Below are 26092 nucleotides of genomic sequence, written 5' to 3' on the forward strand. Positions count from 1 at the left end.
CTTACATTAAGGTTTTAAGAAAATCAACTAAAAATAAACAACCATAACCACAATAACACTTTTGCATGCTCAGATGTCCCTATACTTCACATAAAACACAGCAATAAAACCTGATTCTGGATGTGGTGCACGACGGCGAGAAACTGGGAGAATATTAATGCCAACCCGTGAAAAGTCTGTTTTCTAAAACAACACAGAAAAAAACACACAAACCTCTCAGTTTAGCCCCGAGACACGATTTATGCTTCCTGATGACCAAAACAGATGAGAGCAAAGTGGAAATGGAAAAAAAAACACCCACCACCCCCGGCTTCCATGCTATCTGCACCCTGACGTCTGGCTTCTGTCGCTTTTACTGGATTTCAATGTGCAAATAAACAAATAAACATCTGACTTGATGCTGCTGTGTGGAAACAACATCTCACACCAGGAACCAGCCCACTCAGGACCAGAGACTGTCACCACTGGAAACCTGCCACATCGGGGGTCCACATCACAGCCACAGAGATGCAGAGCAGGACGCCCGGCCATCCAGACAATGCAAGCAGGCCAAGCCTCCAGCATGGAGGATCCCCATGAGGAAAACACTGGAGTTGAAGCCGTTCGACAATAAGAGCAAATAAAAGTTCATAAAAACTACATGTTTGGGTGGAAAAAAAAAGGTGGATTTTTAAAATAAACAGAAATGTATATGTATATAATTAAACAGGATCTATTAAATGGTAATAAAATAAAATAAAAAAAACATAAAACAGACTGAAACAAAATAAAATACAAATTTGACTTTAAAAAAAAAGTGTTTTTCTCCAGTGTCTGCAGCCGCGAGCTTCTCTGGCAGGTTGTTCCTCAGACCTCTTGAAGGACATTTAGAGAATACTAAACATGTCACAAATAAAAGATATGGATGCAACATGTCTAGTTATGCACTTTCAGATCTTCTCTAGACCAGAACAAGCATTGCTCACCTTGGTGTTACGTCATGCCTGATGTGACAGGACCACATTGGAGGAACAGGGAAAAACGGGGTTATGCTCATTTATTATAATGGCATTTTTAAAGTTATACGGTGCAGGATAGTGTGTTTTTGCTTCATTTTACAGTTCTACAGCAGATAATCCACACTCTTTACAATGTATATTACAGCTGTAGCAGTGGCTCAGATGGTGGAACTGGTTGTCTGGTAATTTGAAGGTTGTTGGTTCAAACCTCCTGCTTCCTTACGCTGCAGTAAGGGATTTTCTGAGGGCTGGTCCCAAGTCTGGATGAATATAGGATTGTGGCAGGAAGGGCATCCAGCATATAACATATATGCTAAAGTACAACCGTGTGAATGATGCCTCCATTCACACGGAGGGTGATTCGCTGTGAAGACCCATTCAGGAGGAATGGCCGAAAGCAAAACAACAATGTCGCCAGATGACCCAACGTTTACAGTATAGCTGAAGTAAATTTTACTTTACTTTAACTGAGAACAAGACAAAGCTTGATGATATTTGTACAACTGCTGTAAATATTTGGAACAAACCAATTTTTTCCCATTTGGCTTTATTTCTGGTCTGCTGTATTTGAAACTCGTGATGATTAAATTCAACATCGGAGAAAAACAGAAAACTGGAGGACTGGGATGTTCAGACATGACAGTGGTGGTGGGTGGGGTGGGCATAGTGGTGCTGACCGGCCATGCAGGGGGGGGAGGGACTCTGTTGTACTGGGCGTTCGGTAGGTGCTATTCCCTAGGGCAGCGGTTCTCATCCTTTTCACAACACAGTACCCCTTGTAAAAGACAAATTTCAGCCAAGTATCCCCACCACTGCAAAGTACTTTTGGCTAAAAGAAACAAGAAAAACAGCACTCTTTATTAAACTTTAACCATGTAAAACAATGACAAATGTTTTGCACATCTCTACTACACTTCAACCAGGACTCCATCATTGGCGTTGTCAAGGCGACAGTGACTGACAGATATGATTTGGCTTGTAACAGGTGGGGTTCAATTCATGTCTGAATGTGGGATTTTGGGAGGAATAACATGGTGTAAGTCTAAATGTAAATTCAGTTTATGAATGTATTCTTACATTTATTGAAATATATTAAATGTTTATATAATTTTATATTATTTTTATTTTATTTAAGGATGTTTCAAAGAAAACATCCAATCCAATCCAATCCAATCCAACTTTATTTGTAAAGCACTTTAAAACAACCACAGTGGACCAAAGTGCTGTACAGAAGAATAAGACATAAAACAGCTATACAATTAAAACAATAAACAAAAACAAAACAAAAAATAAATAAATAATAAAAATAAAATAAAAATAATAGTACATTCAACATCTCACATGGTGTCAAAAGCCAAGGAGAAAAGATGGGTTTTAAGATGAGATTTAAAAACAGACAGAGAGGAGGCCTGTCTGATGTGGAGAGGCAGATCATTCCATAGTTTAGGAGCTGCCACAGCAAAGGCACGGTCACCTCTCAGCTTGCGCTTCGTTTTAGGTACACTCAGGAGCAGTTGATCAGCTGACCTGAGAGAGCGGGGGGGTGTATAGGGCTGCAGCAGCTCGGAAAGGTAGGGCGGGGCAAGACCATTGAGGGATTTAAAAGTAAATAAAAGAATTTTAAAACTGATCCTAAAACGTATGGGCAGCCAGTGAAGTGAGGCTAAAATGGGGGAAATGTGCTCGTGTTTACGTGTGCCAGTTAAAAGACGTGCAGCAGCATTTTGCACCATCTGAAGACGGGCCACGGAGGACCCACTAACCCCCACATAAAGTGCATTACAGTAATCCAGCCTAGTGGTCACAAAGGCGTGGATTACTGTTTTGAAGTGCTGCCTTGAAAGAATAGGTTTAATTTTGGCCAGCTGCCTCAACTGGAAGAAGCTCGATTTAACGACTGAACTGATCTGACAGTCGAGCTTGAGATCAGTATCCACTTTAACCCCAAGATTTGTGATGGTTGGCTTAATGAACTGGGCCAAGGGACCCAGATCTACAAGGGGGGCCCCAGTGGTGCCACCAAAAACCATCACCTCTGTCTTTTTCTCATTAAAATTTAAATAGTTTATAGCCATCCAGGCCTTTATGTCGTCAAGACACCTGAGTAGTGGTTTAACAGAATATGCATCTTTCTTTTTGAGAGGGACATAAATCTGACTGTCATCTGCGTAACAGTGGAAAGAAATACCATGCTTCCTAAGTATGGAACCAAGTGGAAGCAAGTAGAGAGAAAAGAGAAGAGGGCCTAAAACTGAGCCCTGTGGGACCCCACATGAGAGACGAGCAGAGGAGGACACAGAGTCACCAAGGCTGACACAGAAAGTTCGATCAGCCAAGTATGACCTGAACCACTCCAGTGCTACACCCCTGACACCCACCCACTGTTTCAGACGAGAGACCAAAAGTTCATGGTCCACTGTGTCAAATGCAGCAGTTAAATCTAGAAGCACAAGAATAACACAATCACCGGAGTCAGTAGCTAAAAAGATATCATTAAAAACTCTTATAAGAGCTGATTCGGTGCTGTGCAAGGTTTTAAAACCAGATTGGAAGACCTCAAGAATTTTGTGCTCTTCCAGAAAAACCATTAATTGGCTGCAAACTATCTTCTCGAGGATTTTTGAGATAAAAGGCAATTTAGAGATAGGCCTGTAATTTGCAAGAACAGTAGTATCTAGTCCTGTTTTTTTAATCAAAGGTTGCACTACTGCATGTTTGAAATTTCCAGGGACCACACCTGAGGACAAACTGCTATTGATAAGGGTCAGAACAGAGGACCCTATAGTGGGGAAAACCTCTTTAAATAGCCGAGGAGGGACCACATCATTCGGAGAACCTGAGGGCTTTAACTGACCAACAGTCTTCTGTAACAAGGACAGAGTCACAGATCCAAACCTGTCGAAGACAGCAGAGCAGGGCACAGAGACTGAAGTGTCATAGGCAGAGGGTGAGATTAAAGCCCTAGTGGAGGCAACCTTATCAATGAAAAAGTGAAGAAAATTTTCACACACAGCAGGGGAGGACTCGAGACAGACAGTCTGTGGGGCATTAAGAACAGAGTCAATGGTTTTAAACAAAACACGAGGCTTATGACAGTTAGACATAATAATATCAGAGAAATGCTTCCTTTTAGCATCTTTCACAGTTGTCTGATAATGACGCCAGCAGTCCCTTAAAATTTGAAATGAAAAGGTATGTTTCCAAATAAATTTCACGTACCCCCTGGAATGCCTTGAAGTACCCCCAGGGGTACGCGTACCCCCATTTCAGAGACAGTGCCCTAGGGGGTGGGTGGCTCCTGGGACCCTGTGCTCTATCTGGCTCTGGAGAAACGACTGTTGTCCCTTCCCTCCTGGGTCCTCCATGGTCGTCTCTTTGGCGGGCAGGTTAGGACACATAATCTGTGGTGGCGGCTGGTCTCGTAGGTCTTGGGGACCTCTTGCCTCTGATTTTTACAGGGGCCTGGTTGCATTTGCAAGACCACACTCATCACTGATCATTCCACATTCACTAACCTGCGTGCTAATCCAACCACCGCGCCGTAACGTTCTCACTTTTCCTTCGTCTTGCAGATGATTTGTTGCTGCAACCATGATTTTCTTTTCCAGCTCTGTCTGTCTTTCCGTCGGTGCTCCTCATGATTGTCTGCATCGTTTTCGGTTTGCTGTGTTTTTTTTTTTTTTTTTTTAAATTTAGACTGAAGAGCCGAAGCCGTTGCTTTCCATCTGGCGTATCCTTGTCCTCATCACCCCTCTTGTCAGGCCCAGCAGTATTATGTAAAATCAGCAACAAACCAGTTTTTGGAAAGAAAAGAATGTTTTTCCTCCACTTTTCCATCAGTCACTCTTTATTTCTACAGCACTTTTCCTACAAAAGATTTGCAACACAAAGTCTTTGAACTTTTTGAACTTGAGCAACACTGGATTTCACACTTTTCCGCATCGAACCTTTATGGATTGATGTTATGAATCTTTGGAAATCCTTTGACTGCCGGATGAGGCAAAAGTGATGACTTAAGCATAAAATAAAAGATATTTAAAATGAGCTGGGTCAAGGTTTACACAGCTTGAAATAATAATAATAGTTGACAGACTTGCTTGTTTTTCTTAACCATTTAAATAACATTGTGATCACATTAAAACACAACACAATTATCTGGCTGTGAACATTTATTCATCATTCATTCATCATCGCACTCGCCATGAATAAAATAATCCCAGAATGCACCATGACAGCGTCGGTAGTTTAATCATCTTACACACTCTACGCTACCAGAAACACATCCAGTGCATGCATCTACGTTCCCACAAACATGTTTCCCAGAAAACATCCAGACATGAAGGTAAATTTTTGATTGAATTTCGAAGCACCAGTCTGGAAGCAGAGTTGAAGCAGTACCGTGTTCTTAAATGTTAAATATATTCCAAAAGATTAAGTATTTTTTGTAGCTTTGCCTCCTGCTGGACCTGCGTTTAACACCATTCACACTGCAATAACTTATTACAGCTTGTAAGGAGACTTTTAGTAAAAGAAACGTGAATAAAATAATAATAATAAGTTTTCTTAAAGTTCATTACTTCACTGTCCTCCAAACAAGGCAAAGGCTCAGTAAGACAACAAACGGGATAGAAATGTGCATAAAAATGGGATATAGAGCCAACATGACTGATACAAAACAATTTTAAAAAAGCAGTTGATAAAGTGGAAATCTGATTATAAATTATAAATCACGTCCTTTCTTATTTTGTAGAAAACATTTACCTTAGATCTAAGTTGAAAAGTAAACAGTGCAAATAGTCCGCAAGTTTTTGATTGGGTGCTGTTTTAAATGTTTAAATCCTTAAAAATTGATGATAACATTCAAATTGCACCAAAAGTTCTACGTGTGCTTGTGACTGAGAAGGCACAACACATTCACACCAAACGCGTCGGCCAAGACGACGGCTGTAGTGGACATAAGAGGCTCAAAAACACACCGAGGTGGGGTTCAGACCAGATGCAGGACATTTAAAGTCAAAAGCAAACATAAAAAATAAGAAAACACACGTAGGTATATGCAGCTGGTTTAAACAACCTGTACAGTGATGTTTAACCCCAAATCTGAAAGGAAGCGAGGATCTCATGTTTAATCTGATAAACGGCTCATTGATGGATTCTAGTGCATTTCATTAAAAAAGCCAATAACGACTTTCTTATAAATCTGCACTTTGGAGAGTTATCAGACTTGTTTTTTAATTTCAAGTGAGTGTAGTGAGTGTGATATAAACATCCATATGAGACTTATTGCATCACCATGTGGTAAAAACACAAGCTCAAAATCTTACAATTTAATACTGGTCTTCTGCCCCTGGTTTGCACCTTTTGCACCATAATAATTCACACATATAACGCGGTAACATCCCAAAAATATGTGTGAATTATTTTTGTTTACTTTCGACATTTTGTCAAAAAGTCAAATTTGAAAAAAGAACAATTATTTTCTATCATTTCTCACATGAAACATTTAAATGATTATTGGTGCTTAGTATGGCTCCGTGCAAAAGATACGTAAACTTGCCCGTTGTGCTACGCAGTTAGCTGAAACGGTAGTATTTTGATGAATAGTGGCGGATATGACCTCCGTCTTCACTCGACTCTCCGGAGGATGTAGAGGATGCCGATGCCGTCGATGGTGACGAAGGTGGAGAAGTCTGAGGACACGTGGATCTTCTTCAGATGGCTTCCTGTTGGGTAGAAGGTCTGAAGGGCGTCACCTGTCGCCACGTTCCACCACTGGAACACAGAAAAAACACAACCTTTAGTTTAATGGTTGAGCGATAAAGAAACATGTTTGCCTTTGGAGATTTTCAGCTGAATTCCAGCGTTGAGTCTAATTCCCAATCCTGTTGGGGTAAATTGTATCCGTGCTGCTTTGGCGACGTGCACCGCTTCATCAAACTGCATGAATCCCTAACAGACAGGTTTCACACAGGTGTGAAAACATTTAGAAGCAGAAAAACTCAGACCGAGAGCTTGATGATGGCTGCACAGGGGACCGTGATGAATTTAATAGTATATTACACAAACACACTCACACACAATCCCCATCAGTTCCCCTCAGCGATTCTGTTTAATCTGGGTTTAAAGCTGGCATTTTACAGTCAAGCTCGGTCTCACAGGAATGAATCATCAAAGCTGCATCGAGTCAATCATTTACGGCTTGGCGTGCATGTGCGCACATACAACTTTGAGAATATTAAGCGCGATAATGTCACATCAAAACAAGATTATTGTACTGTTTCCAGCTAAATCAAAGACATGGAGTTGCACTGTTAGCTTCAAGCTTTAGTGGTGTGTTTTCCTTGTAAATGTTCACTTGCTGAACGTGTGTGTTTGTGTTAAAGAAAGCCAACGTGTGTCCCGGCAGACAGTCAGACGGCAACAGAGGTGGCGGCAACAGATGCCTGGCTTCCAGAGCTTTTCTTCTTTTCCTGTTTGCATGAGTGTGTTGGTGTGAAACCAGATCTAACTGGACCTTTATTATGATCATTACACAGAGTTTTAGAAAAAAAACAACATAAGTAAATGATGATTTAGGAGTAAACTTTGGGTCTTTGTTTACCTTTGAAAGTAAAGGAAATCAAGCTGCCTTTGGTGCTCAAGTATTATTGTTGAATTAGATAATAACGCTGGACCTGACAGGCAATTACAGAAAAGGAGGAGAATGAGTGGAAGAAGAAGGAGGAGAAAATGGTACAAAACAACAACAACAACAACTGTACAATCAGACCCAACCAGCTACAGCTGTTAAAAGACTAAACGGAGTAGACAATCATCAGGAGCACCCGTAGGAAAACCATTTAACCCATAAGAGCCCAGTATGACATGTTTGATACATTCAGTTTCTGGGACATTTGGCATCACTTTATGGTACAAAATCCTGCATGATGTTGCAGCGGAGTTTCGTTTCATGCTAGAATACACTGGCTGTTTTGAACATTCAACACTGCTGAAATTGCAAAGGTGCGCACGAAGAATAAAAGAGAGAAAATGACAAGAGTCATAGTAAGATTGTCTTTTGCCGGCTGGAGAGATCCAACAGATAAGCTAGGATGCAAGATGGCTGCCGAATCAGCCTGCCATAGGGCAAAACGGCAAAAAGTTCTGTAGTGTGTTTTTAAAAAGACAAATAAAGACCTCATATTCAAAGAATTGGATTTATCTGATCATTTTTTCATGGGTTTTTATGGGTTAAACTTTAATTAATTCGATGACTATGGCTTGTCCAGTCGTAATTTGAAATCTGAAATCAAAGCAAGCTTTCTTTGTTTTGATGACATGTTTGTATTTTTACTTGTTACAGAAGTGTAGTATTACTGCTTTATTCCTGTTTTTTGGGGCTTTCTCTGTTATAAAAATGTGATGAACAATGGTGTTAAAATAGTTCACTCATAATAGATTTACCATATAGTTTCTTAAATAAAGACTATATTTTATGGCTGGATTGTAAATTTCCTGGATGGTAAATAGTTAACAGACTTCCAGTCATGCTCACCACACAAAGCATTTTACACTTTATATCACATTCATACACACAGCGATACCCTGATAGACACATTATGGGCAATGCAGTGATGGGCTTCTTGTCTAAAACCACTTAGGTATGTAGTCAGGGGAAGCCTGGAATCGATCCAACAACCCTCGAGTTGGAGTTGGACTAAAATACATGGGAAAACTTCCATAGATCATCTATCCATCACAATTTTCCACATGTAAGTTACATACTACTGTTACTGAGAAATATTTGACAGCATCAGTGATTGTGCTCGGAGATATTTTCCTTGTTTTTCCTCATTTTTCACCCCCGAATAAATAAAAGTCCTTTTAAACCCCCCCAAAAAACTGTAAGAGTCAGAGGCCTGCTAACTCACAGCTATTAATAATTCACTAAGCAAACAGAAAACCATGTTCTTTTCCCCACATATAAATACCATTTTCTAGCCTTTCACCTACAAGCTGATGATGCAGCAAATCATTTCTTGTCATATACTAATAACTAAAACACATTAGTGCAAGAAACCGCATACATACATACATACAACAGATGCTTAGCATAATTTCTAGGAGTACACATCCACTGCGGGTCCTTTCTTGTTTCTGCGCACACGCCATGATAAATCTGTACTATGTTTACTAGAACATCAAAGCCATACTATGTAATGCGCTTTTGCCCTTGAGGATAAACGAGGAGGTGCATGACGTCTAGTTAAGCTAATTAATTTAATAAGTCTGCTGGGTTTGTAAATATGAAACCGACTCGTGATGTTCAATATAATCCTGTTGGATGCAGGCATGATGAGGAAACATTTACAAAGACGCAACCGAGTTACATGCAACAACTGTCTGTTAGATTATTTACATAAATACATATAAATGCAATCATGTATCAGAATTTCACATAGTAACATGTGACAGAGGAAATTTAGCTCAATAACCAACCCATCAAAGTGTCTTTCACTGAGACTGATGGTTGTACAACTTCTTGAATCACCTAAAAACACACAGGAACAGGAGTGTGATGGCTCAGCTGGAAATGGAAAAACAGGCCCGAGAACAGCAGCAATTCTTCCCTCTCAACTAAAATATTTATAAATGTTGTTAAATCCTAAGCCAGCGTAGTGTCTGGTGTTCCAAACAACCAAACGGAGCTCCACTATGGAGGAAAATCAAAGCAGTTTTACTCTTTTTGTTTCGCCCTGTTTTCCTGATGTGTGGTGTTTTAATCAGGCATGCAAAGGGATCAAATGGCCGAAGTCGTTCATGTGCATGCCACTCAGCTCTGCAGAGGTCCGGTAAAAACAAAAGATGCATCCAAAAGATGCAGGATAATACATCTTGAAGACTGGAATCCTGGTTTTAATGCTGCTTTCCTTTATCACTGAATCTATAAATCATGATTGTGAACATTCTCGGTGTTTTAATCTTGCCTCATCCTGTGTCATTCAGCGTTTGGAAACACCAGTCAGTGTTGTAGACAGCTGGTACCAACACAGACAGCATTCATAAATTCAATCCGTAATCTGTAAACACCAGTTTGCATGAAAAATAAAACAAACACCATCATCCATGGCTACAAACTGTCTCCCTACAATGTCTTAAGACACTACAGGGAGGTTTGGGTCACATTCTGCCTTCTTGCAGCGGGATAGCCAGTACCTGCCAGTCAAAAGGACACGCCCCTTATCATGATGAATTTGAGATGAAATTAATTATTAACAGGAGTTATAAAAAATTCATTCCTCTCCCACAGTTGTCATGAAGGTAAACCTGACCTATTAAACCTAAAAATGTTTTTTGAACCAGGCTGTAAACATGTTTATTTCTGCTGTGAAATTGGTCTTTTTTAACATGGGAGTCTATGGGGATTTACGCTGTTTTGGAGACCCTAGTGGATGAAGGAGGAACTGCAGGTTTTGGCACTTTTGCATGGGCTTGTTTTAAATTTTTTTTACTTTACATGACATGAACAGACGTGTGAAAACGCAGACGAGGTGGATCAGTTCGCTCAGTAAAAGGATCAAACAAATACACAATTGCTTTAAGTGTAATTCCGTCTGAAGGGAAGATAAAATGGCTGCCAGGTGCCAAAGCATTGACAGCCCAAACAAAAAGAATAATACTCTGCCTTCTGCACACACATACAGCATACACAGGAATAAACCACCAATCAGCAGAAAAACCCGAGTCAAAGAACAGCTAAACTAAATCTTGCAAGAAAATACAGCAACAACAAAATAAAGAAAACTTGGTTGGGACAAAAACTAAGAGGAAGAAAAACACGCCACATCTCCAGCTGGTTATAAAAAAAGGATTAGCAGAGATGCAAAATAAATGTTTAAAGCGGTCGCCGGGCCGGATGGTGGGGCGGGAAGAAAACGCGCAGGAAAAAACAGCGTGAAAATGAAGCTGCGTCTGAGAGAGAGGCTGCTTTTTACCATGAGGAGTAACGGAAGGCCAGAAAAATCACTGAGCTCAATCATTTACACAGAAGCACGATGGCGAGGCTTGAGTGGTTGGCATGCATTTTTCATGAGCTTGTACAAGGAGGAAAATGAGTTGTTTTCACTCAAGAATGGGAAGAGTTTTAAAAAAAAGAGGGAAAGCCAAACGTGGATGAATGGAAGGTAAACGATGAAGACGAGCTGAAGGAAGGAGCCAGCGGAGAATAAAGATGTAGATTTTTCCAACTGTTGTGTTTGTGTTTATCGCTGCACTCCTATCCTCTGAACAGATGGCTGATATCAATACCAGCACGGTGGGACAACTGATTTATGGGAGTTAGCGATTCACACGGATGCTAAATTACTACAGTGTGTGAATACCTCTGAGCTGCTTAGTGTTTGTGTAATGCCTGTCCTTTCTGACATCCAAAAGATTTTTTTAACCTGTCCTCAGGCTGATAAAATTAAGCAAAGTATGGTGGAGCAAAAAGAAAAATATGAGAATGTGATGACATTAGGAAGTATGCTACATGAATACAAATGCAGGGCCGACACACACACACATGGAAAGTCTGTGAGAACACACATTATTGCATTAATATGCAAATAACACAGTTTTATCATTTATTTAGAGGGTTACTTCAGCTACTTTAGCTCATTTAGTTAAGAGGACACAACCAAGTGCAACAGTTTAAATTTAATCAAAATGGTGGTAAATAGCTGTTTGTGGAGGGTAACTGCAGAGCATCCAATAAAAGCACCAAAATAATATTTGCATCAAGAAATATACAAAAAAATATATATGAATATATTCTGATATTTGGGATAAAGCCATGTGAAGTCGTAGCTTTTGGATTTTAAGTAACATGGTATGATTTAGTGACCTCTAGTGGAGAAGCTGCAGATTGCAGCCCAGTAAAAAGGCCTCTCCAGCCACCTGTCAATCCACATTGTTTCCAGCTGCAAAATCCTAATTACTGGGTTTTAAGAACAAGTTTTTTTCAGTAAAAGAGGCTTACAAAGAGAGTTTATAAACTGATTTAAACCATCATCTTTAAAAGGTGTTCATTTGAATAATTGCTTGTTGAAACACGATTATTTTCACGGCATCAGTGAATTTCAGGTGATTTATTGCTGTTAACCCGAGCAGCAGGGAGTGTCATCATCTCCATCACAATCAGTGTTCAAAAGAACGACATCCCAGCACCACACACAGCTGCAACGTGCTCCATGATTAAAAACATACCAAAAAGATCTCATCAAACTTTATTTCTATAGCATTTTTTGTACAGATGCATGTCAAAGTGCAACATTAAAACAATTTCACACTTACGCACACACATGCAACCCCACCCTTCCCATAACCCTCTTTGTACCAAAATAAAAACTACTTTCAGGTTTCTGACAGACACTGCATCTGCTCCAACATTTTTTTGTACACTTTATTGTTTGCATTTCTGTTTTTCTGATGTAACATGCAACTGCAGCTGCTAATAAACAGCAATGACCACATCTCCACTGCAGCTCTGTCCTCCATTTAAATCCATTTAAAACATGTCAGCACCTTAGTCAAAGGTCTGGATGTAATCCGAGACGTCTGCCCAAAAACAGGTTTTTCTCAAGCTCAAGCACAACCGACCCAAACGACAATAATTCCAGGTAAAAAATAAAAAAAAAAAAAAATGGTTTGCCAAAACCTCTAGCGATAGCTTGGAAAGAGATCAAATGTTATGTAAATATGGGAAAAAGCACCTAAAAAACAACCATTTCATGTGTAAATGGCCGTCAACATGACAACATTTTTGACTGCTGTGTAGATGATTAGTTTGGACTGGGATGGACTGTTTTGTTACAATACTAATTTTACGATGTCTCTGAATGGACAAATGACTTTACGTGCAAAGTTAAAACTGGGGTAGCCTTCCTTACTTTGCTTGATAGGTGTTACAGCAACGTAAGGGATAAGGAACACCTTAAAAGACCAGCGAAGAAGACTGCACATGTGTACACAATGCAAAAGTTATGTGTGGTGCAGTCATCGCTGAACTTGAGGCCACTGTATCCCCTCGCATGTTTAACATATTTATGTCTGAATTTTGACCAATGACAGCCACCGTCCAGTCACTGTGCTTGGCATTTAAACTCATTGCTATTCCAAACTTTACCACTAGATGTCAGTAATTCTTACAAACTGTTCCTTTAACTTTAGGTATAAGTATTTTTAGAATTAGCACAGTGTATGTGCAAGTGGTCCTCGGGTGACGTGGTTCTTGACTTGCGTCGTTTTGACTTCAGGCTATTAACAACAAAGCTCATTAAACAAATGTGAATAAAAACAAAAAAGAGCAAGTTTCGAAGTTACGAGGTTCCATGCAAGCTCTTACAATGTGTGACCTGGAGGCTGAGACGACGCATTAGTGTTTGTAAATTTATTTTATTTGAATTGAAATGTCTATTTAAATTACCTGTAGTATTTTCCCATTAATATGATGTACAATACGTATATTTAGATATTTAGTGATTAGGGGGTATTTAAAAATCCGACTCGCGCAGAATTTTGGGTTACGCCGCGACATAGGAACGACACTCATTCGTAAACCAAGGAGCACCCGCACTTGGTCAAGGGATTCTTGTCATATTTTGCTAAGTGTCTTCTAATAACCCACTTTTTGGCTTTCTGTGGCAAATTCTACTAATGCCATCAGCATGGGTCAAAATTAAAAGATCACTATTTCAGTAACCTTAATTCATTCCAGCCAATATCAGCGCAGAACCGGACCTCGTGTGACAGACCTATTTAGTCCTCACTATTACATGTTGAAGGCTAAATAGGTCTGCTTATTCAGGCTGCCTGAGGGAAAGTCAGCATCACTTACATAACTGGAAAACCTGTCATGTGTTTTCCTGTGAAGGCTTGAACAATGCTTTTGTGCCAGTGAGAACACAGTTGGGGCTTTCAGAAAGGTGGAGAAAGGTAATTCATCTTCCTCTTATATAAATAGCTCCACTACCGAGTCCACAGGGAGTAGGTACAGTTTCTCAGCTTTATATGTGTAAAAAAAAAATCATAATCATCACACCAGAATGGATGGAGGCAGGAGAAGAGGGTGATTTCAGCAAGTAGGGATGCCAGCTGGAGTAGATTCTGATGTTCTTTTTGTTTTTTTATTTTTTATAAAAAGCAACCTCATTTTTTTCAGAAAAAAGTGAGGATTTTCGTGTTTCATCAACTGAAAAATTGATGCCCAGGCAATCCTCAGCACGTCTTCTTCACATGTTTTTAATCACCTCTTCTTAACTGCATTCCCACCAATGTCGGAATATGAAAATAAATAGCGTGCATGTGTTTCCAGTGCAAACAAAGAAAAAATAGATGAGTCGTTCTTATAAAAGTAGGATATGTCATCTAATTGTCCGCAAAACAGTTTGACCCAAAAAACTTTGATATGATGGTTGAAATCTCGCACTGACAGCAAAATGACAAAAACCAAAAGGTATTGGGATTCATATGACTGCATTACTTTAATGCTTGATGATGAAGCAGCAAGTCCTTGGAAATGTAGAAATTTTGACTGTTTGGATTAGCCGACACCTTCACGGCTGGTGCTTACATTTTTATGGCAAGCTATTTTAGCAAACAGAGCAATGGATGCAGAATCTTGGACATTATTTGTTTAGCTGAGGGACTTTATGTTTGTGAGCATTCTAAGCTTATAAAGAAATAGTGGATATTATGTGCTAATTGACCTGAATTTTATAGCTAAATAGTCAGGAAAGCCTATAAAACAGGTGTCAACCTCCAGTCCTGGACGGCCGGTATCCTGCAGGTGTTTGTTGTCTCCATGCTCCAACACACCTGACTGAAATAAACTAATAGGTTGAGAAGAAGCTGCTGGATCCGTATGGTTTGAATCAGATGTGTTTGTACAGGGAAACAACACACCCTGGAGGTTTTGAGGACTACAGTTTGACACCCCATAAAGAACTGTTGGAAGTAGTACCAAGAATATGGGATGAGAATCTTGACGTCATCTGCCTGAATCCTGTCTGAAACCTAAAACCCTGAAATAAAGTTTGGAACCCTTGAAAAGTATTTAGAAAGCGCTTGAATCTCTGCAAACATATCTTTGTACTTGAATCTTCATTTTTCATGAGTGCAACATGCATATTCCAGATTTCAGCCTCTTGTTGCAGCCTTGCTGTTCTCAAGTCAACATTTGCCGACAAGTTTTAGAGACGGTATCGTCGTCCCATTACATTAGTTTGTAAAACTATTCTGCAACCTTGTAATACTAAATCTGAAAACTGCTGACTGCATGTTTGCAAAACCGTTTGTGAAAGCTTGAAACTCGAGTTTTAAAACTCACATGCAAACATAATTTCGCATGTGAGCTCTGCTTTGTTTTAGAGTTTCAAACCAGACCGCTGTGAGGTTGCAATCTCGCAATTTTTGGCAAATTTGGTTTGAAATTCTGAAACTCACATTTTTTTTTTTTAGGTTTTTAAGTTTCAAACACAATCTGTGTTTCCATTACTATTACTATAGCAAAATAAAAGCGATTTTTGTAAGTTTTGACAAACAATAATTGCGATAAGGAGGTGCTTCTATTGAACAGCATTTAGCCTCAACTCGCGTAAAATCTCGTTCATCCCACAAGATTTTAGGAGAATTGCGACTTATGCAAGGTAGCCATGTAGCGTTATTTTGGGTTTTCTATTTGGTCCGGCAAATTTGCTACAAATTTTCAAAGCGTTTGTTCCACACACCGCCATCTTTACCGAAGATTAACTGGTCATGACCCTCGATGTTACGTCCAGGGACACGTAAATGCGAAAAAGGTGCTTCCATTACACTTTTTTCTGTGTCGAAACGTCTGAAAAAACCACCTCATGAGACCGTAAAAACTTTTCAGCAATATTTAAGACTATCGTCAAAATGTAGGTGTTTCCATTAGCGTTTTACTTTTACTGCAATAATTTATTTTGGGTAATTCTGGGTGTAATGTGAACGCACCTACAGACTTTCAAGATTTCAGAAGGGCTGTTTTTTTCAGTTTTAAATGATGGCAGGATTCTCATCCTATATAAGACCAAGAAGCTGAGAGGAAACATTAGTTCTGACTCTGGTAGAAAACTATAGTCAAGTTTAGAGATGTAAAACCACGAATCAAGAACTAAGTCGTCTGTCATCTTTAATCCCAAATTACTTCAAGAAAAAAAAAGAAGAAACCTGTTTGAAAATCTGATATATTGCAATCCTCGGGTTAAAAGAGGGTCCAAGCAGCTTTTTGTTTAAAGCCATCATCCACGGCGAGTATGGAGTTCGTGGATCGACAGAGAAAACCTTCCTTATTTCAACTAACGTCTATCATTGCACTGCAACAATCCAGCACTTAGAGTCTGGATGCTGTGAAGGGGAAGAAAGGAGTCAGAGCTTAAGACAAATATGAAAAGGATGAAAGTGTGAAAATTGGGTTAGAGTTTATCGGCAAGCATCTATGGATTATTCAAAACCTGCACCATTTCGCTCCACTTTTTGCTCAGTGATCCACCATCTCCACTCTGCCTCATTTTATCTCGCACACTTGCAGAGACCCTTCTTCTCCAGCCAGAGAGACAATTAACCCTGGCTTAATGAGCGACGCGGGGGAAAACAACTGCCAAATAAATATTTCACCAGCTTGTGTTTATTCCCAGAGCTTGACACCGAGAGCGCCGAATCCAGGGCGCTTTCATTCCAAGCGAGACTCTTTCAAACTTCTTCACTTTTGCATTTTTTCACACAGAAACAAACAGCAAAGGAGACACAAGGCCGTACAGCAAACATCTGGACCTACTGTGGCAACACGAGGAACAACATGTGCACACTTGTAATCCCTGGAAAAGGAAGAGGGGGAGGGAGAAAAAAAAGCCCTTTCAGGGGTTATTTTGCATCTTATAAGTGTGTGGAGGTATTTTAGAGGCAGTTCTGTTTCTACATTGAAGCAGCGCAGCGGGAAGCTCATTTTTGGAACAGCATGACGGGAGAAGAGAGCTAAGCCAAATCAAAACTCTGGATGCCGCCCGAACCAACACGATGGCCTGTGAAACACGGCCTTATCCACATACCTGCCCTGTCAGGGGATGACAGGGCAGGTATGTATACAGCTTATTTCCATTTCTGGATAAAGTATGGAGAAGGAGAAGGGATGGATCAGAGTAAAAATAAATAAAATAAGCCACAAAGTGCACCCAGTATGTGCAAGCTTTAGTATCCGAGATGGCTTTTATTTTGTTGCTACACAAACTGAAAAGGCTCGCTGTAGTCAGCTACTACACAAAGATAAAATAAACCTCAAAAACACTTCAACACAAACAGGAAAAGAGTTGTTTCTATTAATAAATCCGCGCTTCGCTTTATAGACTATTTACAGAGCCCTCTGTGTTGTACGGTTTATTGCTTTTTGTTTGTGATGTAGCGTAACAACAAAGAAAACAGAAGCTTTGGATAAGCAGGGCTAGTTCTGTAGATGTGCCAGTGCAATAACACCAATCCCCCACTCATAACAACCTAATTATCAGTTTTAATATCTTGTGGAGGTTGAATGACATGGTTTTTTTTATGTTCCTTTTTATAAGTTTATCAACAGACATGTTTGCAAGTAGAAATTCAGACCAGACCTGGACTGTTATTACGATTATTTACATGCATAATATATTTGAATACAACTCTTTTTGAGTAAAATGTTTTAACACAATGGCCGTATTGTGTGTAATGCGTCACACTGATTTACACGTAAAAGGCATGAGTAGTGACGATGATTTCTACTCAAATTTTGGAACATGTGCTTTGGCGCCATCAGCTGAAACAGCAGTGAGCATGCAACTGATGGGAATTAGAGTGATCGGATAGAAATCTTACAACAAAGTATTTTTACTATGATCAGGCTCGGAATAATCGTGTCCATGTCAACATGGCCAATGTCTCTATGGCAGGGGTGGGCAACTCCAGCACTCGATATCTGCAGTCCTGCATGGGTTGGGAGTTGCCCTGCTGCAACACATCTGCATCACATCAGGCTTAATTAGCAGACCGGTCCAGAACTTGACACGAACGTCTCCCCCAGTCTGCTATTTAGCCACTGATTCAAGAAAACTCTGAACACTTGCAGGATTGCAGCCCTCGAGGACCGGAGGTTCCCACTCCTGCTCTATGGCGTCCAAAGAGAAACAAATCCAATTTTATTTTACAAAAGTTATTTGTTAAGATGTTACTGATTTAAAAAAAAAAAAAGGTTTGCTTCCAAACTAAACAACTGGAAATACCAGTAAACTTCCCAGGCATGTAAGTGATCCAGTAACCAAACATACCATTGGGGATTATACTGTTAAGGTGTGATGATGATACTAGTATGTCTCAAAATGAATAAAAAAAAAAAGTCTAAAATGGTTTCCATTTCCTATTAAATGTAATCAGAGATCTCAGTCTGGAATATAACGTCATGGATCCGCTGTGTGGTAGAGAGCACGCCATTGTTCTTTTCTTACGCTACACACCGTTTCTCCATCCATCTCAGGTTCTCCATCCATCATGTCTCTTGAGAAAAGGTCAGTGCAACTTTCACCACTCATTTCATCTCGCCTCCCTGCAACCACGCATCGTTTTGAGAACCGCCTTGACCGATGAGAGGATGTAACGGTGCACTGGTTGCAAGGGTCTCATAAGGAGACGCTTGATGATGGCTTTGAAAGCAGCATAGAGACCGATTAGTTTAAAGCTCTGTGTTCTAAAGTAGTTTTATTCTTGCCTATAGCAAAACACACCCTTTTGCAACACAGGAGTGGTAAAATACATGACATATATACGTGTTATATATATCGCTTGATAAAACTTGACAGCACAGGAAGCAAGCTTTACACTTAAAGGTCACCACAGCAGACAAAGAGTGAAAATGACAGCAGGAAGAAAAATGAAATGAAGGCATGAAGCAGAGAGATAACTCTGCAAGGAAAGAGGAAGAACAAGCCTTATGGGAGCAAAAGGCCTGTTCCTCCTGTCAGAATCAGAAAAGCAGAGAAGAAAGTGAGGAGAGTATAAGAAGATGAGATAAGGTGAGACTATGTTGCTCTCTTTCTCTTCCATCATCTGATAGCTGATGTCTGACAACAAGGATAGCAGGGGAGAACAATCATCTTAAACACTCCCATCCATCTGGGCATACACTGCTTGGAAGTGTGTCAATGTGTGTGTGTGTGTGTGTTAGAGTGGGTGCATCACTGTGAATCAGAAAGTGCCATAGCTATTTTCTGCAACAGTAATCTACAGGATGCAAGTCCAACATCCTGCAAGCCTCGTGTCTTTTCTCCACACCTGCATCTTTACAGATGTGGCCAGTTATGACAGGAAAATGAAACCAAGAGACAAGCAAAAGACATCTGCATGTTGCAGATGGATTGTCTTTTCTTTATTTATTATTATCGAAAACAAATGAATTTCTGCATATCAGAACCAGCAGGTCCTGTAGGAGCAGCCAGTATGGTCACATCTACCTCGTAAGCTGTACCAAACATGCTGCTGGGTCGGCCTGGCTTTCTGTAGCCTGAAGCATGTGGTGCATGTTCACTTGATTGCTGACTACTTCCATTTGCGTTGTTGTTGTTTGTTTCAGTTGTTGAATCATTAAACTGATGAAGGCTACTTCAGAATTCCTTATGAAGGCATAAAAAAATAAAAAAAAAGGAAAGCGAGGCAAGGATTTTGCAAAAAGATGTCAAGAGCGGTTGCCCACAAATCTCTCATTGGGATCATAAGCAGCCGAGTCAAAGCATGTCTGAGCTTTATAATAAGGTTTTTGGGAATCTCTTGAGTCCTTTGCAATTAGTTTCTGTCATTTTGTAGGTTTTCCATCAATATCATTGACGCAGGACTTTGAACTCGCATTGACATTAACTTGCTTTGACCACTGATTCGCTTTGCTTCAGACATAAAATCCAGTCATACTGATATAAACTATCCTCACTGGTCTCAACGGACCTCCAATCAACTCAATAAAGCAATACGGCCACAAAAATGCTGCAAGTCAAGATGATCACCATAAAGAACACTAAGACTTTGCAATACACCCTGGTTTCCTCTTTATTTTTGGACTCCAAGACTCACTAACTACTTCATTAAGTGCATTTGCTAAACAGCTTGTTAATACAAGTAGCTAAAGTAGCCCAAGTAAGCATCACAGTGAAGAAAAAAAAAGGAGATTTAGGTGACTAAATGTGGCATGACTGTTGGTCTGAGTGTGTCAGAATCTGCTGTTCTACCAGGATTTATTGTGAATGGATGAAGGGGTGTCCAAATATAAGAAGATACCCAGCGAGCAGCAGTTGTCTGGACCAAACTGATGTCAGAGGACAGTAGCCAGGCTGGTTGTAGATGATAGAAAGTCAACAGGAACTTAATTCAGGACAGGAACAGGAAACTGAGGCTACAATTCACACAGACTCAACATAACTGGACAATAGAAGATGGAGAAACGTTGCTGGTCTGATGAGTCTCCAGTTCAGCTCCACATTCACATGGTAGGATCAGAATTTGGCCCCTTAGTAGCAACGTAGCATGGTTTAACCCGCCTGACGACTGATGCTAACCATGTCCATCCCTTCATGACCTCTGGGATGTGGTGGAACGGGAGATTCTCCTCAGAAATGCACAGCCAAAGTTTCTGAGGAATGCTTCAAACACCTTTACCACAAAGAACTAAGGCAGTTCTCACAGTAAAAGGGGATTATCTTACTGTACTCTGCCTTTTGTTAAGAGGGTAATCAAATTATTTGGGCCTTATTAGAATTATTATTAGAATGCAAATATACTTAAAACCTTCATGTAATGTCTTCTACTGTTTGATTTCATCCTTGTGTTGTTCTCACTCTCATATGCAAGACGTTTAAAAGCGTCTACTAAAATAAACAAGCATCAAACCATCAGTACTTAAAAATGAGGCATCTCTCCCCTCAGAAGTGTCATAGCAACATCGACCACAGACGCAGAAATCTGTAGACTTATTACTCCCAGCAGCTAAAGGATTTTCCCAAACATATACTGAAAACATTTAGAAGAAATCTTCTTTGGGACATCCCAACGTTATCATCCTTTTGCTGAAGATTTTAACATGACTTTGGATAAATGCAACAGGATTCCCCTTCCACTTGATCTGCTTTTACCATCAAATCAGACAAAAGTACATAAAATCTGTCAGTACCTCCAGAGTCGCTTGAGGCCTTTTGTTTTAGCTGGAACACGACGGTGTGAATTATTTGGGGGGTTTGTGTTCGTGCAGTCAGGATGAGCCTTTTCACACCTGCAGCCTCCCTCTTGGACAGCATGCACAGTGACGGATTGTCTCGTTTGGAGCGTTTGTGTGCGTTTGCTTTCAGTGTGTGTCAAGGCCAGGTGTTGAGACAGACCCAGAGCGGAGGGAAGGCCGGAGGAATGATGGGAGTCAGCGTAGGGTTTAACAGCCTCTCTCTGAGGACGGGACCGCGCAGTCTGAGGCACACACAACGTTTCTCTCCCAGCCTGCTATGTTTTGCAATCACAGCCATTTTTTTTTTAAATTTCTTGCAATAGAAAAAGAGACACCGGCGATTAAAAAAGAAAAAAAAAAAGGTTAAAAAGCGTTTAATTAAACCCTCTACCGGCACCTTCTCACAACGGGAAATTAGACAAGCATGCACCCCCATGCAATGCCCTGCTGCTTTTAATTACACTAACATAATTCAGTCAAGCATACAGAAAAGTAGGGAGCCATAAAACACACGGCGACAAGAAGAAAGGATGAAACAAATATATATATAAAAAAAGAGACAGCAGCATGAGAGATTATTAACACAAGAGCACTGACAGAGACGAGTCCAAAAGAATCAGACAAACACGAAAACTTCTTTTTTTTCCCCCTCACACAGGGAGCCACGGAGACAAATGGAAAGAGTCAAACAATAAGAACTCCTCCAGCTCCAGTCCTCACGTTGCATCATATCAAGCCATCATCTGAGCGAGAGCCACGGGAGACATCACCCGCCGTCACTAGTCTGGCTCTTATCAGACCAGTAACAACATCATTCTGCTCAGCGGCGTGGCTAACGCGGCGAGGCAGTCGCGCTGTGGAGGGGTTTTCTGAGACTGCGAGCTGTGATCACAAGGATCTGATAGCTGGAAACTCTCCACTGAATCTGATAAGACAAACAGTGTCATGCCTTGTCTGCATTAAAACGGCGACTGTCTTCCAAGAACGCCGCCACCGCAGCGAGGGGCTTGTGCGTACTTATTACCTCGTCTGAGCAGAGGCAGGAAAGTTTCATGAGCCAATTAAAAAAAAGAAAAAAAAAAAAAAAAAGGACCTTGATCAGGTTTGTTTTCATGCAAAACATTTAAATTATAACTAGAATAATTAGTCTGGGTGATGCAACGATGGATTTGCCACAGTCTTGATATTCTTATCGTTTCTTTCCTCCAGAAAACCAGTAATTACATTCACTGCATTCACAGGAGCGAAGAGCAAGAAAGTGTTTGTTAAAGTCAGGCCTGAATCTTGCAACAGCAAACATTTCATATCCTTTAACCTGAAGATTCCTGCATGAACACACAGAAGAGATGGGTTTTCTTTTGTTTCTGTTTGACAGGAAGCGGGCCGCAGTTGGAACAAGCGGATGTCAGGCACATCTCAGCCCCAACCGCGTTCGGTGAAATACGTGGGTGGAGTCATTCTGTGTGACCTTGACTTAAAAAGAGAAGCCCTGTTCGTTTGTAGTGACTGATAGCTGGTGCACTTCAGCAGCTTTGGCCAAAGAAGGATTGACATAGTCACTACTGACCTTAAAGTTTGGTCATGCTAGCTGCTAATGGTAGGTGACCTTCAGAGGTGGCAATTCCTGGTCCAGAAAGTAAAAGTCCTGCCATGTTTTTGGATCTACCTGTACATTTAGAACAGGTGTTTTCACTGACAGGCTTGTTTACCTTGTAAATAAACTCTGCTCATTAAATTCAGCTGGTTTGGTGACTGGTGGGAACAGCTGCCGGACAGGACTTTTACTTTCTGGACCAGGAACTGCAACCTCTAGTGACATCATTAAACTGCACAATAAAATGAGCATGTGAAAAACGCACACACAACTGGATTGAAGTTCCAAATCTGGTATTAGACCACCTTGTTTTTTCATTAAACCAAACTATCTAATCCGTATTGCAACATGACCCATACCAGTCAAAGGTTTGAACCATAGACCGTCCGTATATGATAGATGTTCGGAGCCTCTGGAGGTTAAAAGTGAAGCCCATGCGAAAGTGCATAAAACTGCAGTTCCCCATTCATCCACTAGGGCTACAAAACAGAGCGAATAGGAGGTAAGCGGGCTAAAGCTAAGTCACGTTGTTAAGCGGCTAAAAACCACAGTTGTTCTACGTTCTTCTGACTTGAAGCGAGAGATCAGGTACCTGTCAATCAAAAGGACACGCCCCTAAATATGTCGAACTTCGAGATTAAATTACTTTTAAACATTAAGAAAAAAAATTATTTTCCCCACAGTTGTCATGAAGGTAAACCTAACCTATTAAACCTAAAATGTTTGTTGTACCAGGTTGTAAACATGTTCATTTCTGCTGTAAAGTTGGTCTTTTTACCATGGGAGTCTATGAGGATTTGTTTGTTTTGGAGCCCCTAGTGGATGAAAGGGGAAACTGCAGATTTATGCACTTCCGCTTCACTTTTAACCTCCGGAGGCTCCGTCCATCTTTCATATAAGGTGTATGGGTGGAACGGGAGATTTTCATCATGATAAAGTGGAAAGGGATGATCTCATCCTGATGTGGTGGAAGGGGAGGTTCTCAGAGTAGATGTGCAGCCGACAAACCGCAGAGCTTTGATAGCCTCTCCGTTTGCTCTGTTTTACTTCACAACCAGATCCTTAGTGGCTACGGTCACATGATGTTTTTTAAATTTGGAATTCATCATTAAATAATTCCATATCAAAGTATTCTCCTTTGGGTTTACATGGAAATAGTCATTCTAAATTGAGGTTTCCATGGTAAATGGTAAATTACTTGGTGTTGTGTGTTTTATATCACCTCTAACAAAAGCAAATGGCATCACAGTACACAGTACTGCCACAACTACTTGTTTACATTTTAAAGCCCATCACATAAACACATTACAATGTTTGCAAAGATAAATGAAGATCCCTTTAATTGTACATACATTTTCGCATTTTGACACTTATCCTTTTAACTTCTGACAACCATACGAAATGGTTGAGAAAATGCACAATATGGGACCTTTAACGTCTCGTTCTTAGTGATTAAAAAGCCATTGTGACATTTTACGTCCTGACAACAAGCAGCCCAAACTTTGCATCCTCCCTCGCTTAGATCTTATTAAGAGCTTTTGTAGAATTCAGGCCAAACTTCAATATCAGTCATCAACTATCATCCAAATGCATATCTTGCTCAATCCCTCTGATCCTCCATAATGAAAATCTCTCCCTTACACCAGCTGAGCATAAATGCAAACCAAATACCCCGACGGAGAAGCTCCGATGGCTGCCAAACCCGAGACTGACAGCAAAATAATTACAACAGAATATAGTAATCACCGCTCCATGAATTGTTTCAACAAGTCAGTAAATAATCTACTGGGCCACTCTGGTCTCCCTTCCAAGTATTTATATGTAAATTTTAATTCTATACAACTCAGAGACGAGGAAGAGGAGAGGTCTGAGAGACGGTTTGAAGCATGAACTCGACAACAAGTCCACGACAGACTGAAGACACATCGCGACCGTGAAAGAGGCGAGCATGAAGACAATCATTAAAACAGACAGACGGTTAGATTATCGCCGAGCTCTCCTGCTCTGCGAGCTATATTATGCATCATAAGAGGCACACACTCTGTCATGGTAATTACCGTGACAGACAGGAAGGCCTCTCATAGCTGTCCAGCAGAATAATCCATCACCTCTCCTCACGTCCACAAGCTGATCCATCAAGCCGACGCGCTTTGCTGAAGCAGAGAGGGTCTATTAAACGGGGTAACAGAGTAATCTAATATCCAGAATAATTAGGAGTGTCATCGTAATGTGTCGAGGGATAAAGATTATGAGCTGTGTGTTAATGCTTGGAGTGGAGTAGCCCTTCCTGAATGAAGGGGTCGTTTTGTGGATTTGCTTTGATGGTTTTGCGAGAAGGAAAATTAGTTCATGAAAAGGACAAAAAAAAATGAGGTGATAATGTAAAAAGCAGCTCAGATATTGGGTAAATTTATCTGTTATTTGTGGTTTGTATGACATTTAGGAGCAGATTGCAGCAGCAGGAATATTTCTTAAATGAATTTAAAAAGGACAAAATTAAAAAGTTGAAGTTGTTTTTCTCATTTATTTATTTTTTCATGATCCTGATCTGTTGACCTGAAAGAAACTTCTTCTGTTATTGTAACCTCCGCCAAGGAGGTGATGTTTTACCCTCCGTTTATCTGTATGTCTGGTAGTGTTCAAGAAAACTCAGTTATGGACGGACTTTCATGACATCTCCAGGAGTTGTTGGAAATGTGAAAATGAAGAACTGATTAGATGTTGGTGGTGATCCTGTTTTTGTGTTGCTTTTTTTTTTTTTTTTTTTTACTTCATTACTTTGTTTTTGATACTGGAAGATAACTATTTCAGCTCACGCTGATCTTTGGCTGGGATTGGATGTCACAGTCATAAAAACAAAAGAAGAAGAAATACGACCATTTTATTGGTCAAGACTTCATCACTGTTTACAACCAACCTCTTTAGAAGCCAATAAGATGTTTTTACTGGCATTTATCTGTTTCTCTGTTTGTTTGTGTTCACACTAACTCAAAATTGTTGGAAATGTAAAAAAAGGAAGAACTGATTTAATTTTGGCGTGATCCGGATCACCATTTGGATTCAAGAACTTTTTAAAGGTTTGCGCTCTTCGAGTGCTTTTCTAGTTTGTCAATATTTTACTATAATATGAGGCTACTTTTTCATTAGTATGCAGTTCTAACACTTTATTATGTGTCCTGGACCTGTGTATGTATGTTTATTTTATTTTTGTTTACGGTGTTTTTTCTATATGTGTTTTTGTTA

The 26092-nt window shown here is 40.2% G+C and overlaps 1 protein-coding gene across 2 annotated transcripts in view; it reads right to left on the reverse strand.

The window, feature by feature from the left end:
- Positions 1 to 5088: 5088 nt before the first annotated feature.
- The window catches only part of apaf1 (apoptotic peptidase activating factor 1), a 63113-nt gene continuing 42109 nt past the window's right edge, over positions 5089 to 26092 (reverse strand). Inside the window, exons 27-28 of one of the 2 annotated variants that reach the window (XM_079262829.1) lie at positions 7600 to 7672; positions 6759 to 6770 (exon numbers count right to left, since the gene is read on the reverse strand). In XM_079262829.1, the coding sequence (XP_079118955.1) occupies positions 7643 to 7672 (30 nt within the window). In that variant the 3' untranslated portion in view covers positions 6759 to 6770; positions 7600 to 7642. Of the gene's footprint in view, positions 6771 to 7599; positions 7673 to 26092 lie in introns of both variants that reach the window. The other variant, XM_079262828.1, reaches the window with a different exon arrangement.

The sequence above is a fragment of the Telmatherina bonti genome (assembly GCF_933228915.1).
Source record: "Telmatherina bonti genome assembly, chromosome: 23".
In the NCBI taxonomy this organism is placed as follows: Eukaryota; Metazoa; Chordata; class Actinopteri; order Atheriniformes; family Telmatherinidae; genus Telmatherina; species Telmatherina bonti.